The sequence below is a fragment of the Cynara cardunculus genome (genome assembly GCF_001531365.2).
Source record: "Cynara cardunculus var. scolymus isolate 2C chromosome LG 8, CcrdV1, whole genome shotgun sequence".
NCBI lineage: Eukaryota > Viridiplantae > Streptophyta > Magnoliopsida > Asterales > Asteraceae > Cynara > Cynara cardunculus.
The window spans coordinates 7,934,318-7,950,332 of NC_037535.1; the positions used below are offsets into that span (position 1 = coordinate 7,934,318).

At 36.5% G+C, this 16,015-nt stretch overlaps 3 protein-coding genes across 7 annotated transcripts in view; 2 read left to right on the forward strand and 1 right to left on the reverse strand.

The window, feature by feature from the left end:
- The window catches only part of LOC112517097, a 3,133-nt gene extending 2,429 nt beyond the window's left edge, over nt 1-704 (forward strand). Inside the window, exons 4-5 of one of the 2 annotated variants that reach the window (XM_025124419.1) lie at nt 42-265; nt 350-704. In XM_025124419.1, the coding sequence (XP_024980187.1) occupies nt 42-265; nt 350-426 (301 nt within the window). In that variant the 3' untranslated portion in view covers nt 427-704. Of the gene's footprint in view, nt 1-41 lie in introns of both variants that reach the window. The other variant, XM_025124418.1, reaches the window with a different exon arrangement.
- Nucleotides 705-1,468: 764 nt separating this feature from the next.
- LOC112516980 (OTU domain-containing protein 6B) lies at nt 1,469-5,866 on the forward strand. Of its 3 annotated transcripts, XM_025124262.1 has the most exons (4): nt 1,895-1,920; nt 4,551-4,649; nt 4,773-5,260; nt 5,354-5,866. In XM_025124262.1, exons 1-4 carry the CDS (start codon nt 1,910-1,912, stop codon nt 5,635-5,637), a joined length of 882 nt encoding a protein of 293 aa, XP_024980030.1. In that variant the 5' UTR covers nt 1,895-1,909; the 3' UTR covers nt 5,638-5,866. The 3 variants fall into 3 exon arrangements, with proteins under 3 accessions (XP_024980029.1, XP_024980030.1, XP_024980028.1); XM_025124261.1 differs by lacking the exon at nt 1,895-1,920 and adding an exon at nt 1,469-1,548 and having other exon boundaries at nt 4,773-5,866; XM_025124260.1 differs by having other exon boundaries at nt 4,773-5,866.
- An 880-nt stretch (nt 5,867-6,746) lies between these two features.
- LOC112517157 lies at nt 6,747-9,177 on the reverse strand. 2 transcript variants are annotated; one of them, XM_025124507.1, is made up of 4 exons: nt 8,335-9,177; nt 7,723-7,793; nt 7,202-7,484; nt 6,747-7,125 (listed from the first exon to the last, which is right to left on the reverse strand). In XM_025124507.1, exons 1-4 carry the CDS (start codon nt 8,449-8,451, stop codon nt 6,967-6,969), a joined length of 630 nt encoding a protein of 209 aa, XP_024980275.1. In that variant the 5' UTR covers nt 8,452-9,177; the 3' UTR covers nt 6,747-6,966. The 2 variants fall into 2 exon arrangements, with proteins under 2 accessions (XP_024980275.1, XP_024980274.1); XM_025124506.1 differs by having other exon boundaries at nt 7,202-7,577; nt 8,335-9,173.
- Nucleotides 9,178-16,015: the final 6,838 nt, after the last annotated feature.

A 16,015-nucleotide genomic window follows, 5' to 3' on the forward strand; every position in this document is an offset into this window, starting at 1 on the left:
CAAATGGCAACCTTGAAAGCCAATAAAGCTCAAAGACATGGGTCACAACACAAGACATGTAAGAAACAGTCAATATCGGGCGATGGAGTGATGAAGCTGAAAAAGAAATCTGCTGAAATTGGCCTTGGAGTTGCCCTCAACACAATGGAATCCAAGGTTTTGAAAAGCAACAAGTCAGTCAAGGCACAACCTCCATTGATCAAGAATTCAAGCAAATGTGTTTCGACTAGTTCAAACAAGGAAGATAAGAAGAGTGAGGGAGAAGGCATGAGACAGCAGTTCTTGTTTTTCTGTGAGATGTGTCATACAGGAGCTTCTACTGATAAAGTTATGAACACGCATATTACAGGGAAAAAACATCTGAAAAACCTTCTGAAACTTCATCAAGGATCTGGATCCCAAGCTGCTGCTGCTCCTGGAACATAAAAGACTTGTTAGTCCATGGAGAAACACAAGTTGAAAGTATCAAATCCGTGGTGGTGGACATACAGTCGATCTGAGGAAAGGTGAAATCTTTCTGGAGTCCAGAAACAGTTTAGTGCAGGTTGATCTTCAAAACTTTCCGTCTATATAAAAACCCACTCTTTGTGAACCTGGTTTGGTGGTTTATTCAGGTTGTTTTTGGTTTCATGGTATGAACATTAACATTTTATGGGGTAAATTGGAAGTCCAATTAAGGATTAACAAACAATTGGTGTTTTGTCTTATGTATGATCTTGTGTGAGTAGAACGAAAATATGCATGCTTTAACAGTACAATACAAGAGTGAAAAGAAGTATAATTACTCTCGTTTAAGTAGTGAAAATAACATAGTAAACAAATGAGTGTTTCAACAACTTTGGAAAAATATGAAGTACGTTTCGACTCTTATTATTATGTCGTCTTGGTATATTTAAATGGTTATATGTTTGCGTAAGTATTATGTTATTATTATGTCGTCTTGGTATATTTAAATGGTTATATGTTTGCATAAGTATTATGGGACATTTCAAAAATTGATCGTGACAACCAACAAATGTGGTGTCTGATTGGTTTGAGCTTGGCTCCAAAGATCAAAAGTATCAGGAGGTTCCGGTTCAAATTCAAGGAAGAACAAAAATATTCTTGTGGCCACGGAGGTTCAAATACGGTGATTCTAGGTTATCTGCAAAGCAGGTGGTTGTCCTGGGATTAGTCGGCTCGCATAGCGGGTTGGATATCCAGGTTAATAATTTTTTTATTATCGTGACTTGATTTTTCTAATGAACATAAATGAAAGACATAAAGAGAGGTAGGACTAGAAGAATACAAATCACTTTGTCAGCTCTTCACGTATTCATCAACCTCTTACACTTGTAGAGAAGAAGGTTGAAGGAAATTTTTAATAATTCAAGGGGTATCCAAAAGAAATATTTAAATTGTTGAAGGTTAATACGACAAAATAATGAAAATTATGCTTAATAAAACCCTGGATCCTGGTTATCGTGCTGCGTGCGTGCCTTTTTCTCCGCAGCCTTGCCTGCCTGCCTGCCTGCTGTTCACTCCGCTTCGCCATTGAAGAACCCTCTGGTAATTCTCGTCATCTTTATTCGAATGATTAATTGAACGTCCATATGCTTCTGTTTTCTATTCATATAACTATTTGAGAATCCCAATTTGTTGCTAATTCCCTACTCAATCCAATTTGCAATACAAGAGTGGAGGGTTTTAGTCTTCGGTACTTAATAAGGGATGTTTATTATTGAGTTGATTACAATTTAATGGTTGGAATCTAATCTTGAGACGAGAATGTGTTTTCGTACGCAGATTCATGAAATATTTGTTACTCGCACCGTTCCTATAAGAAAGAGTTGCAATTTGGCTTTGAAAAATCAAATTGATTACTTTGCGAGATTGGAATTGTTGTGGATTTCAAACCTTTTGAGGAAATATGATAGCTAGGTTAGATTTCACAAGCTCTGCACATTGAAAATTTTGGTAACAAAGTTCATTTCACTTTTGTTATTGGGAAGTGCTAATTTTGACATCAGTGAATGTGAATGTAGCTTTTCATGATACTGGTTGGAGCTTTAAAGATGATCATGTTCATCCTAGATTTATAATTTATTTGTTCTTGGTATCTGCATGACTGAATTGTATGCTTCCTTGGGTTCATAAAGGTAAGTTGCTATAACTATTTAACATTTAAATGCAAAAATTTAACAAATTTGTAACATATTTAAGTCTACTTCTATTGTCTGTTATGCAATTGTATGTAAGTTTCGAAAATCATAACAATTTAGAAATTGAAATGCAATCCTATAAAGTCAAAGTGGTGTTTTTCTATAACTGTTTCCTTCTTTGGACAGTGGGAGTTCGGATTTCTCTGATTTTGAAACCTCCTCCATTGGATAGTTACTAGTATACTCTATTCTTTACCAGCTAATATTCCAAATGTTAGTGTGAACCAAGTAATGCTGTCTGATGAAAAATAGTAAAGCAGCTAGGTACTGCTGTTTGGTTGAGTAATACGATGTTAAAACAGACGAAATTTATACCATTTGGTAGTCAAAATGACAGTTCTACATGGTCACAGCTTTTACGAATTTGCATTTTCTGTAAAAATCTGCATAATCATGAAAAGTTACCAACCATATACTAGGTAATAGTGATTGGAAACAATTATTGAGTTCGAGGGGACTCCTTTTCATGGAATAGAGGGAATGATGTACATATGATGATGTTGCTTCTTATGATATTTTTTAGAGCATGTAACGTCAACTATACTACTTCTCCTCAGATACTTAAAGAGCATGTTCTGTGTAAGATATTTTTGCTTTGTTGAATCAAGCATGTTTTAGTTATTGTAGTTCTAAAAGGAAATTAGGCTACTATTAAGAGGGAACTTGACAGATTTGTTTGTTTATTGCTGTGAGGCTTGTATGACAGCAATTCTAAATGGATTTAAGATTTTCGCAGTGGCACAAGTCCGGTAATTGCAGCTTGATTGTTTTATATACTTGTGCCGTTTTCTGTAGCTAACATTTCTAAATTGCCAAAATATGTTACAGTTTTTAGTTTCCACTTCTTATAGCTCCTCTCCTTATATTCATTCTCTTCCAAAGCAATTAATTTTATTTTCATGCACTTTACTATGATGGTTGCAAGTTAAATTATTATTTTGTCTGTCTATAGAAACAAAACAACACTCTTAAACCCTCAACTATGTGCAGATACATCTAATTGCAAACACAAAAGTAGGAAGATGCAGTTTGTTTGATGTGTATTTTGGCTGGTGATCTGCCGCTGAGTCTTCAAAGTTTGATATCCAACCAACCAACTGCCAAATAGTACAAGTCTGTATATACATGTAATTATACATGTGTGCTATGCTGTCAAAATCGTGATATATCGCCGATATATCGGCGATATATCGGATATCGCTCGGAAAAAAAATATCGGAACTCATATATCGGACAAAATATCGGGAACGATATTATCGGCGATATTTTCCGATATTTAGCGATATTTGGCGATATTTTAAGGTAAAAATCGGGCCGATATACCGATTTTATAGTTCTTACAACATCGAGTCTTCGACTTCTTCTTCTTCTCACAACGTTTCTCTTTTCTCGGCCTCTCTTCTCGATCTCCTCTGCTTTTCTCTGTAATCGACACAACATAGCCAGCGTCTGATGGCAACGGGGCGGGGATGGAAGAAGGTCGATTGCTGGTCTGCTGCTCACTCTACCGGCCGTCGCTTACAAGGGTCAAGGGGGGAAGGAAGGCGATGGCGGTCGATGGTAAGTGGTAGGCGGTACGGTAGCTGTCGCTTAGAAATACAAGTGCTCCAGGCCAGTCCAAATTTCAAAAAGCCCAAGCCCAAATGACTAATTAGACTATTAGACTAACAGTTTGCCCAAATGACTAATTTTATTATTTATTAGATGATGTAATATTTTAATTTTGAAACTATATTTCTAAACTCTAATTAATGCATATTATATATAATTCTAAGATATATTATGTTAACCGTTATTTTGGACCGATATATCAACGATATATCACCGATATAACCGATATATCGAATATCGGTCCTGACCGATATTTCGTATTATGACCGATATAACAGCATAGCATGTGTGTATTGGATTTTATTTAAGGTGCAGAGGCTCAATAAGAAATTAAGAATTTTTGGAAGTGAAAATACCCAGTCTTGTCTCACTCTCTCTCCTGTCTTTATGTCCCGGCGTCGTGTTGCACTCTTTCTCTATTCTTTGCAACCCTAAAGCTTCAATCAGATCAGACCTTCTCCAAACCATGGTCTTCTTCCCCACTAGCCACAATCAGACCGAACCCTTTTCTTCAAATCAGATCAGACCCTAAAGCTTCAAATTTCAATATATTTATAAGCAGTAAAATTTATATTGCTAACTGTAAGACCATTTTCATACATCATAAAACTTCTACTTCCTCAAATATGTCATAGCATGCCTTCGTTGTCTTTCATTTTGCTCCAATTCCAGATTTTTCCTGTATTAGGTGTGCCTTATTTTGCATTATATTCATAATAGTTACCCTTGTGATTTCAGAGTTTTAAGAATGGAAAATACCCAAGAATCGGCAGAAAATCAGATTAAAGAAATTCAAGTAGAAAAAGAAACCTGTGAGGAGATGCTTTCAAGGCACAGGTACACTGTTTCCAAACACTCGCCCCTTCTTGCAACTTACTTAAAGATCGTTCAACAAGTATACTATGCTACTTACTACGTCTAGAGGTACAAGATGTTGCGACTTACCAAGGAAATCAACAGGAAAGAGATCACCCAGCTACAGAACAAGGAAATTGCACTTAAAAAGGTGGCAGCTAAAGGCAGCAAGGCTGAGCAAAAAGCCAAGAAGAAACAAGTGGAGGAACAAATCTCTCAACTAACTACTGAGCTCAAAGAGAAACATGTAGCCGAACTTGCTTCTGTAGGCTATGCTAGTAGCACTACTAGCGGAGAAGGCAAAGAAAACAATATTGAAATTTTAGCGAAAGCCATAGCTGGGGTCTCTGTTACCAACCAAACCGAGCACTCGAAGCCCAGTAAGAGTGCAAAAAGAAAAGAGAAAAGAGCCCAAGAAGAAGCAGCCCGAGAACAAAGAATACAAGAAGAACAAAGCAACATTGTAAGTGACAGAATGGTTGAAAACGAAAAATTGGAGAAAAAGCTTGAACCTCTTGGCCTGCTAGTGCATGAAATTAAACCAGATGGGCATTGTCTCTACCGAGCTGTTGAAGATCAATTGAAAATCAGAGGTTCACCATTTTACACATTCCAAGAACTTAGAAAAATGGTGGCTGATTATATGAGGAAGAATTCATCGGATTTTCTTCCCTTTTTCCTATCAGAAACTGTTGCAGACGGAGGTTATGACGATTCTGTTGTAGAAAAGAGGTTTGAGAGTTACTGTAATGAAGTGGAATCAACAGCAGCTTGGGGTGGACAGCTCGAGCTTGGTGCTTTGACTCATTGCTTGAAGAAACATATCATGATATTTTCTGGATCTTTTCCTGATGTGGAAATGGGGAAGGAGTACAAATCCGGGGATTCTTCAGAATCAACTATTATGCTGTCATACCATAAGCATGCATTTGGGCTCGGTGAGCATTATAACTCTGTCGTGCCCGTTTGAAAAGCTATCTGAAAAGGTTGGGTAACTTATCATACTTGAAATTAATACCTTCTCTTTCATAATTTTTGTTATCTAATGACAATATAAACCATGGGTAACCCTTAAAACTTGACTTTTTGGTAGTCTTGTTCTGTTTCCGCTCCTGAATTTGAATTTGTATCACGCAAATAATATGATTGCTATCACAATTCTTGAATGGCATGTGAAGTATGGTGTTTGCTTTTAGTGCATGATACATGTGTTTTGACTTTGTTAATATATTCACTTGAGGACTTGTTCATCATCATTCTTATGAGCATGTAAAGCATGGTATTTTCTGTGAACCCATGAATGATAACTGTAGTTTGACTTTGTTTCAGAAATGTCATATATATTGACTTGCCAATTATGGATGCATTCCCTTTTTTCCTTGGGGGGATTTGGACCTTGGCTCTTGCTCAAAAGGAATAAATAGAATACCAACATATTACATCATTCTTTATTAGTTATCATTTGAACAATTTAAATGTTAAATTTGCATTTACAATCCAACTTACAACTTAGCAAGGAAGTTTATGGTGGTTTGGACTTTGGGCATATTTGCACAAGTCGAATGTCGGTTCCAGGTGGAAAGTGCGAGGCCGAGGGGGTGAGGAGAAGCAGGTTGAGGAGAATGTGGAAGAACACGATGGTCTTGGGCATTCCCAAGAACATGACATTTTACGAGTTCTTGGAAACACAAAAATGAGTAGCAGACTACCAAGTGTAATATCTTTTTTTCGGATAACTGCTAATGTCCGGACCAATTTACAACCTCTCAGTTAACCCTAGGGATCACGGTCAGGAATATCTCCAATGGTCAAAAGGAGACTCGAATCGAATTGGCACCATCTGTTTCCTTTTACGTTTTAAATGATCATACTTATTAAAGGTTTGCATGCATCTCATTACAGAATCGAGACATACTTCCAAACTCGATATAATGAATTATCGAGTTTGATTGTTAAAAGTTTGATTTATCGTAATCTTTTTTCTAATTAAAAAAAACCACATTATCACAAGCGTTTACAATCAAACATGATGTAAAAGACACTTTTCAATCAAGAATGAGGACAGACAAATAAAACTTGTAACAAAAAGATCAAAAAAACTTCTTGTTTAAACAAAGGATTGATAAAGCAGCATATACATGATTATGATTCCTCATCCTTCATATAGTTTCCATGTCAAAAACCAAAAACTCACTAACCCCACAAACTTTTCTTTACATAAGATCATTACTGTCAAAGATCAATATAACCCATAACCGATGACCAAGTCAAAATCGATTTTACCTAATTAACCTTCCGTTCATACCCTTAACGCCACCGGATCTTGCCACGAGATCTTCCTCTTCCCTGATCGACTCGTTGAACCATCCCCAACATTTCTACACATAGATAGCTTTAAATCATTATGCTGCTCTTTCCTCTGCTCCTCATACCCTTCTTGCACATCTTCTTCTTCCATCTAACAAAACAGAAACCATTAGAACTGGTGACTACTGGGTTAGTTTTAGGGTTTATCAAAGTTTCTGTTAACTTACTGATATCTGGTTCAGGTCGAATATAGGAGCTCGAGCTTGAACCACAACTTCTTTCTGATTGAACTCATTCACTAGAGACAAGTTGTTTCCCACAACTTCTTGGTTTAGATTGACACCATGCAAATTTACCCTTTGATCCAAGTCATATACAGGAACTGGTCTACTTGGAACCATGTTTTTCTTCTCTGTGTACCCTCTTCCCCTTTGGTTTAGGTTGTGAATAGGGGGCAAATTGGGAAAAGTTGCAGACTTTTTCGGGTAAACCTTCTCCTTCTTGTTTTTCCTGAATTGGGTGGTTTCCACATTCTGTGATTTCAGTTGTTGTGAAGTTGATGATTTGGTTTTCAATAGAAATTTGTGCCTTCGCCTCAAGAATCTGTGGTAACCAAGAACAAGAATTCAATTCTTGAAGATCACGAATTTAAACATCTTGAAGGCTGAATGCACATGAAGTTGATATAGAACTGAAACTGAATTCTTCATGTAAAGCAGTTGTGTTAATTGAGATAGTGATATCATACCTAACTTCAGCTTCTAAAGTCTGTTTCTTTTGCTTCATGGCTTCCAATTTGTTTCTTGCAGCCTCTGTTTCCTGCAAATTCCATAAAATATATTCGAAATTGGTAACTTAAATCTTCCAAGATCACAAAGTATCATAACAAAAGACTTATAACCCTCATGTAGTTGGAAAAACAACAAAGATTAACCAAGAAAATTATGCTCATCACTTCTCAATTCGTTATTCCATCTCCTAATGCCAATCCCAACCCTAACCCCAAATAGTTTGAATATAAACATCAATTGAAGAAACCCAGATGCAGGAACAAGAAATATATCCAGAAAATCAAGGGGAAACATGGATCAAAGAGATCAAATTCGATTGTTGAAGAAAAAGATAAAAGAGTTTTTACAAGAATCTTGAAAGAAAACAATAGATCTATACAAAGGCAAACCATAAAGATCATCTACGCAATCCTGGGCATAAAGATCAAGGAATAACAGATATCGCAGCATATAATCAAACAACAAGAACCCTATTGAAAATCAAAAGAACCCAACCCTAAAAAGAACCCAAAAACGATTATACAATTAGATCAAAAAGCAAAATAGAGAAAAAGTATGTAGATTTTTACCTGTTGCAACTCTAGGTAATCTTGGAGAAGGGTTTGATGCTTAAATCTTGCCCTAACATCCTCGTAAGACACATGAGAAGATGATTCATAAGCAATCCCTTTCATTATCTTACTCATCAGATCTCAACTTTCTTGAAAATCGCACTCTGGAAAAGAGATCAATTGATAAAAGAATAGAGAGAGAGAGAGAGGCAAAGCCTACTTCAAGAAGAAAATAGGAATAGAGAGAAAGAAAGGGAGGGAGGGGGAGATAGATAGGTGTGGTGAAGAAAGACTTAAAGGAAAGAAAGATTAATGGGTGTGGGGGTGAGAAGGTTCTTGCTTTTCCTGTTTTCTCTGTTGTTCGTGACGAAACTCTGACCAAATACAAAGCCCCAAAAAGCCCACATATATCGGTTCGTTTGGTAGACAATGGAGTGATGAAGATGGAGATTTTTGGGGGGTTGCAGAAGGGCATTTGTGGCACAACCATAATTAATTGGTCTGTATGTGAAATTTGTTTTTGTGCGTGTGTGAGGTGGGTTTGGTTGGAGTTTGAAGACATCTCCTCTTTCTCTCTCTCTCTCTCTCTACCCCTGATGATTTCTTTCTCTCTCTATCTTTCAAGACTCTTTTTTACATAAATTTTGGTCCAACTGGGCCATTGAAGAGACAGAGAGGATAGGTGGTGTATGTGGACTCTTCTTTCTTTGTTTTCAGATGATGGGTGTGCCAAAGTTTCCATTTTTCTTCCCTCTTCTTTGTGGGTGTTGTCTGTTTGCAGTATAAACTAAACGTGTGTGTGGATTGAGGTATATGATGCAAGACAGAAAGAAGCAGAAAAAGAAATCAATTAAAGAAAAAATATCTTTTTATATAGAGAAAGGCCATGAGATAAGATTAGTTGGAGAGAGACATACATATGCATATATATATATATATATATATATATAGAGAGAGAGAGAGAGAGAGAGAGATGAGTGCTGTGTCTTCTGATGTGGTGCAGTTGTTGGTAGTACCTTGTTTTTAGGCCTGGGTTTCCTTACCGACTGGTTTTTTAAAAATTTGATTTAGATTGTGATTGTGATTGTGATGGTAACCCTTCCACAATTACTCTTTTACCCTCCTTGTTATTTTCCCTGCACTTCTATCTTTTAAAGATTCCTCCATTTGGATTTTGGTCTTTATTATACTGCAGAACACCTGATGGAGTGATGGACAATGGAGTCATGAGTCTTCTGAGCATCTGGTGTGCCCACTATACCCAAGGGTAAAAAGGTAATTTCCTTAATCACGTAAGATACAGGTCCATTCTTTAACTCTCTGGTACTGGGTAATCACTGTATGTATATCTTGCTACCAAATAATAATGGCCGAGTAAATCAGCAGTGGAAGGAAGGTGGCCAAAAAAGAAAAGTAAAAAGGAATCTTCTTTCCACCAAATGGCCACTTAACCCAGCAACACGAAAGGGTATTTTGGTAAATTTAACATCTTCTTCATTTCTGATGTCTTGATTTATCCACCATGTCTGGCACTTTCTTAGCAAAAAGTCAAACCAAGTTGAACAGTTTAGGGGGAGAGAAGGAGAAGGTGGAAATAACTGGGGTAAGAAAAGAGAAGAAAAATTGTTGAGGGGTTTCATTACAATTTTGTACAAGTCTGTGGTCACAAATCACAATCTTTTTTCTTCCCCAAAGAAATATCTTTTTAGGCCTTATATTATCGAAGGAATTACATTTTAGTCCTCATATTTCTATGTATTCTACATTTTAATCCTCATTGTGATATACCATCAGAAACAACTTCCACTACCAACCATCATCTTCGTTCCTGTTGCACCATGGCGACCTATAAGAACTACCATTGTGACGTTGAAGATAGTCTTCAATGTGGGGGGATCATCTCCCGCATAGGAAGGAAAAGCAAAAAGTTGGTCACTTTATAAGCCAAATAAGTTATAATATAGTTATACGAAGAGTTGGCCTGAATTGCTAGTTTTGGGCTATACATACAAAGTTTTTGCGGTCAAAGGATAGCATCGAAAACTAATTAGCCTTAACCCAACCTCATCCAAAGAATAGTCATGTTGAATTATTTCACATCTTATTTATACTATAATATAAAAATCAGGTTTATAGGACACCAAAAATATCTAAATATCCTGATAGACTTGATTCATTTTACGATATGATTTAGTTCAACTCGATAAAGGATATGTATAAAGTAGGCACCAGTGGCGGACGCAGAAAAATATATCGTAGGGGGCACTATACTCCAACCAATTAGCATATTGATCAAACCAAGTCGGACAAAAGCGTCTTCCTTTACTCCCGACAAATTTTTTTGGAAATGCATGACCCCGTGGTTGACAAAATTAACCTAATCTAAAGCATTTACCATTTACCAAATCACCAATAAGCAAAAACAACTACAAAATTAACCTAATCTAAAGCATTTACCATTTACCAAATCACCAATAAGCAAAAACAACCTACAAAATTAACCTAATCTAAAGCATTTACCATTTACCAAATCACCAATTTTGTAAATTAATAACAATAACAAGATAAATACCTAAAGTAAAACATTTACCAATTACCACAAAATTAACCTAAAATACCTAAAGTAAAGCATTTACCAATAACCAATTACAACAAAATTAACCAACAAAATTAACCTAAAATACTTAACCTAAAGCATTTACCAATTACCAATTTACCACAAAATTAACCTAAAATCACCACAAACCCACAATATAAAATTTAACCTAAAATACTAGACGAAATTGAAATTGGAAATTATAATTTTAGTTGTTTAGTGTTTACCCAAGAGATGAATGAAGAGAAGTCTAGAAGAAGAGCCTCTGGGCTCTGCTCCTCTGCCGACTGCTTAGGGCCCAAGAAGTAGAAAGCTTGCACTTGCACTGTTGCTGTGTTGCACACAGCCACACAGTCGGACCGGTGAGAGGCGGTGCAGGCGAGGCGGCGGCACAGCGCAGCGGCACGACACAGCACAGCGCACAGCCTCGCAGTCGCAGATGGCAGATTCGAAGTCGCAGTCGCTAGACCTAGACGCCTCACGCCTAGACGCACGGTATTCAATTTCAGGCATGTCTTCACAGCTTCACTCTTCTTCACTCCCTTCGGCCTTCATTCACAATCACAATTCACAGATTCACAACTCGTTTCTTGGTCTTGGCTGAAGAGGGAGGGGCCTCCTACCTCATCTTGTTGGGGGCCCAATTACACCAAATCTCAAAATACAAGTAAAAAAAAAATATTTGGGCTTTCATATAAGATTTTTGTTGGGGGCCCAGGACCCCAACCCCTTCTTACTGCATCCGCCCCTGGTAGGCACAACCAATTCATGATTTAGTTCAATTTTTTTACAATCAAAATAAATTATTGAAAAAGTATCTGATCAAATTAATCAAACCTGATTGTTGGTGGGAGGATAACGTGGCGTAGTTTTTATTGAGTGACTGATAACAAAATAATTGACAAGAAGCTTAATTTAATGTCTTTATGCAACTGTACCCCCATTAATATCAGGCCCTCTAATGGAGCATACATAATTTTTTGTACCGCCCTTTGAAGATGATGTTGAATGGTTTATATGCTTCAAAAGCTTCTTCAATCCCAAGGTAACTCATGTGGTTGCATTATTGAGATTGAAAAACATATCGGTGAAAAGCCTTGGAGCTTTTGCATCTAAAGAATAGACAATTTTATTGTTATAGAGAAGTAAGATTTCCTGAGGGAGTGTTTCCCTTAACATAATGGTTGAATTGATGAATATTATGAACCTTTCTTATATACCGTTTCGCCTGTCGTTCTTGTTTCCTTTTATGCACATGATGAGGTTGTCAACGGTATGTCACATGTTGAAGTAACAAACAATGTTGAGTTGATTCTCAAGCCTATGATAGTGTATATGCTTCATATGGTGGTGAACTTATTCAGTCTCTCGATGATTTTCCATCATATTTCAACTAATGTTGTTTCCAACAGGAGATCTTCTAGATTGCATAAAGTTCCATCGTACTTGAAGGATTAGCGTTGTAACATGGTTCATGATAGACACAATGTTTCAAATCCTCTATCAAATCATTTAGGGTATGATTATTTATCTTATGAGTAGAAGGCTTTTGCTTTGGCCATAACAATTAATGTCGAACCAACTACTTATGCACAAGATATTGAAAGTAAATAACGGGGGTACAACAATGAAAGATGATCTTAATGTTGGAGTACGGTACGGGAGTCATAAACTCAAGGAAAAATAGTTGTATTCCTCCAAGAGTACTACGAAACGGAGTAGGATAGGTGTTTGTTGTGGATATTTCACTACCCTAAAAATTCAACGCAAAAATAGACCTTGTGTGATAACCGGGTTCTGGTTATGCTTTTAAGGTAAAATCTATGTGACTATTATTTGATTATGTGAAAATATGCATATTTATATATGAGAAAATAAGTATGCATGAGATTGATAATATGCATATGTGTATGCATGATTCATATTATTAACATGCATGAAGTTTCGAAATATGCATGTATGTGTGCATAAATTATAAGTATGCCGATTTGGGGAAGTGTGTGTGTATATGTACAAGATATTTGTGGAAAAAGAGTTTTATTATGTTTCTTCAAACACCGCCTCTTTTTGAATGGATTAAGAAGAAGAAGCTATTTTATAGTACTTTACTCAAAACCGCCTCTTTTGGGCAATTTGAAAAGAAAGTTTTCTTTTGAAGAGGGTTATCTTGAAATTTAATAAAGAAACCAGTGAGAGAGAAAGTGTGAGGGTTTTCTTCTTTAAAGTTAGAAGCTAGAATTTGGTGTTTGAAGTTAAGCAGTTTTGGTTGTTGTTTCTATTTGGTTTAAGGTCAGTTTACTTTAAAAGAACAACCTTTGAAGTTATTAAGATTATATGTTTTGTAGAACTGCTGATATAACTATGCAGTTGATATATGTTTATTTATTTGGAAATTTAACTGTTGACAAGAACCTGTATTTAGACAGGGTTGTCTGATGAGGATTTATTGTTGATCAAAGTTTTATCTGATAAAAAGTGGTTTACGGACGGTATTGTCCGATGAAAGTATGTTTAAACCTTTTGGGATTAAAAGAGTATTTTTGTATCTTTCAAATGAGGTTATAAATCTGGAAAAGATATTATTTGGCTTTTCTTTCAAGACGGTTGTGACATGAGGTCTGGTTTGAAAGAAATGAGTTTTTCAAATGTTTCTTCAGGACAGTTGTGACTTTGGTCTGTTCTGATTTGAACAATGTTTCTATGGGACGGTTGTGACTTTGGTCTGTTCCCGTACGAAACTATTTTGAGAATGTTTCTACGAGACGGTTGTGACTTCGGTCTGTTCTATTATGAAACTAAATGAGTTTTCAATGTTTCTACGAGACAATTGTGACTTCGGTCTGTTTCGGTAAGGAACCATTGTTAGGCCATTATTGGCTAAAACTACAGATGATGTTCTTCAAGACAGTTGTGATTTCGGTTTGTTCTGATTAGAAATTATGTTTCCACGGGACGGTTGTGACTTCGGTGAGTTTCGGTACGAAACTCTTCATCTGTAGATTTGAGGAGGAAATAAGGGTGACATATCAAGGAGAGGTATCATAGGATAAGGGTGACATATCAAGGAGAGGTGTACACCTGGATAAGGGTGACATTTGGATAACTTTAGTTACTATATCAACAAGAGATAAGAGCTCTGGGTTAACATTTCTTTGTGACTTGGGAACCTAGAGATATTGTTCCTATTGAAATAATAGCATAGATGTTATTGAGAAGGGAGAAATCGGCTCTTAGCCAGAGGCATTATTTGCCTACGGTTTCAAATGATTTTAATGAAATCAAAGTATTCAGTTTTATATTTGATCGAGAAAAACAAGTATTTGATTGTAATTAGAAGAGCTCTGGTTAGTCTGCAGCATAGACCAAAGAGCTTATGGTTGCATGATAAATCTTTTCAATTATGTGCTCGGAACCAGAGGGGCTCTGGCAGGTCGTTAGAACAATCCAGAGGGTCTTTGGTTATACGGGAAACATTTCAAGTGTTTTCAGGAATATTGTAAGCCAGGGGCTTTGTATGTGCTATACGAAGGCTCTGTATCAAGGAGTTGGTCATGTGACTAGTTTCAAGTGTTTTCGGGAATCTTGTGATCCAGAGGCTCTGTATGTATTATATAGAGGCTCTATATCATAAAGTTGATCATGCATTTAGTTTTTCAAGTGTTTTCAAGATTTATATGACCTAGAGGCTCTATGTCATAAAAGTTGTATTTTCAAGCTTCACAAATCAGTTATGTATTCAAGAGTGCGTTGTCCAATCTCTGAGTCTGAGTGCGGAGCCCAAGCTCTGAGTTTGAAGTATGGTGTCCAAGCTCGGCATTTGAGCTCTGTCTTTTAAAACTTAATTTATTTTATTTTCTCTCAAGTCTAAACCTTTTATAATATATTTTGCAAACAGAACAGAAAACCAGAGGAGCTATGGTTTTATTTTAGTTTACCTTTTTCTTTAAAATTCCTATTCTGGTCCTTTTGGACCAGAGACCTTGATCGTTCAGAGGATCTCTGGATGAATGATAACCTTAGTTATTTTCGTAATATGAGTGCAAAAACTCTGGTTGGTATGAGCAGAGGCTTTGACCAACTAGAGGAAATGGTTTAGTAAATAACTCTGTCCATTAGAGATAGAGGAAGAGTCTTTAGTAACCAGAGGGGTACTGATCCTTAAGAGCCCGGGGAGCTCTGACCAGTTGAACCAAAGGAGTTTTTCATCTCTGTATTCTTAAAATTAATGCAGATTTCAGGGAGTGTATATATTTGTATATGTGAAAAGATGATTTTCAAGATTTGGTGATCTTCACCTTGTAATTGCAAAGAAAGAGTATCTCACTACACCTATCGTTCTAACTCTCATTTTTGTGTTTTAAATACGCATTGTAGGGTCTGAGGGGGTTAAGGGGAAGAAGAAAATATGATTATTTTTTTATATGCTTAGCTGCTGTGTTTGAAGATCAATCTGTTTATTTTGAAGATACATTTAGACATGCATGTGATAATACATGGTTTTCTTTTGGAATTTTTCAGTTGTAAATTCTGTAAATATAGAAACCTTATACTAGTGGGACCAATGTGGTGTAATATGTATTTCTTTGATATGAAATATATGCTATATACAAATGTGGAGTATGGGGTGTCTCAAGGTGGTATCAAAGCTTAGGTTTAAGAGATTTAGGTATTTAAAGCATGATTTCTAGACTTAAACTATGTTATTCGCATATTAAGGGACCTCGGACACAGATAACACCATTGAAAATAAATATGATAGGTTAAGAGGACAATATGTATGGTGAATTCGAATTACATGTGGCCAATGTAATTATGAATTTACAGGTACATATATGTACTCGGATAAGCTATTATATTTGGGAATGTGAATACGTGAAATTTAATCAATGAGTACATGTAGATGGCAAGTCGGTCTAGAAGGTCTGAAAGGATCGCCCGCCATGACCTTGATGATAGAGAAGAATCTCCAAATCATGCTCCAAGTGGTGCCTCTGAATGCAGAGGCAGAGGCAGAGGCAGAGGCAGAGACAAACAAAGTCAGTAAAAGATCCACCCAAAACAAGGTGAATCTATTTCAGGGAATGCTAATCAAGAGCCAACATC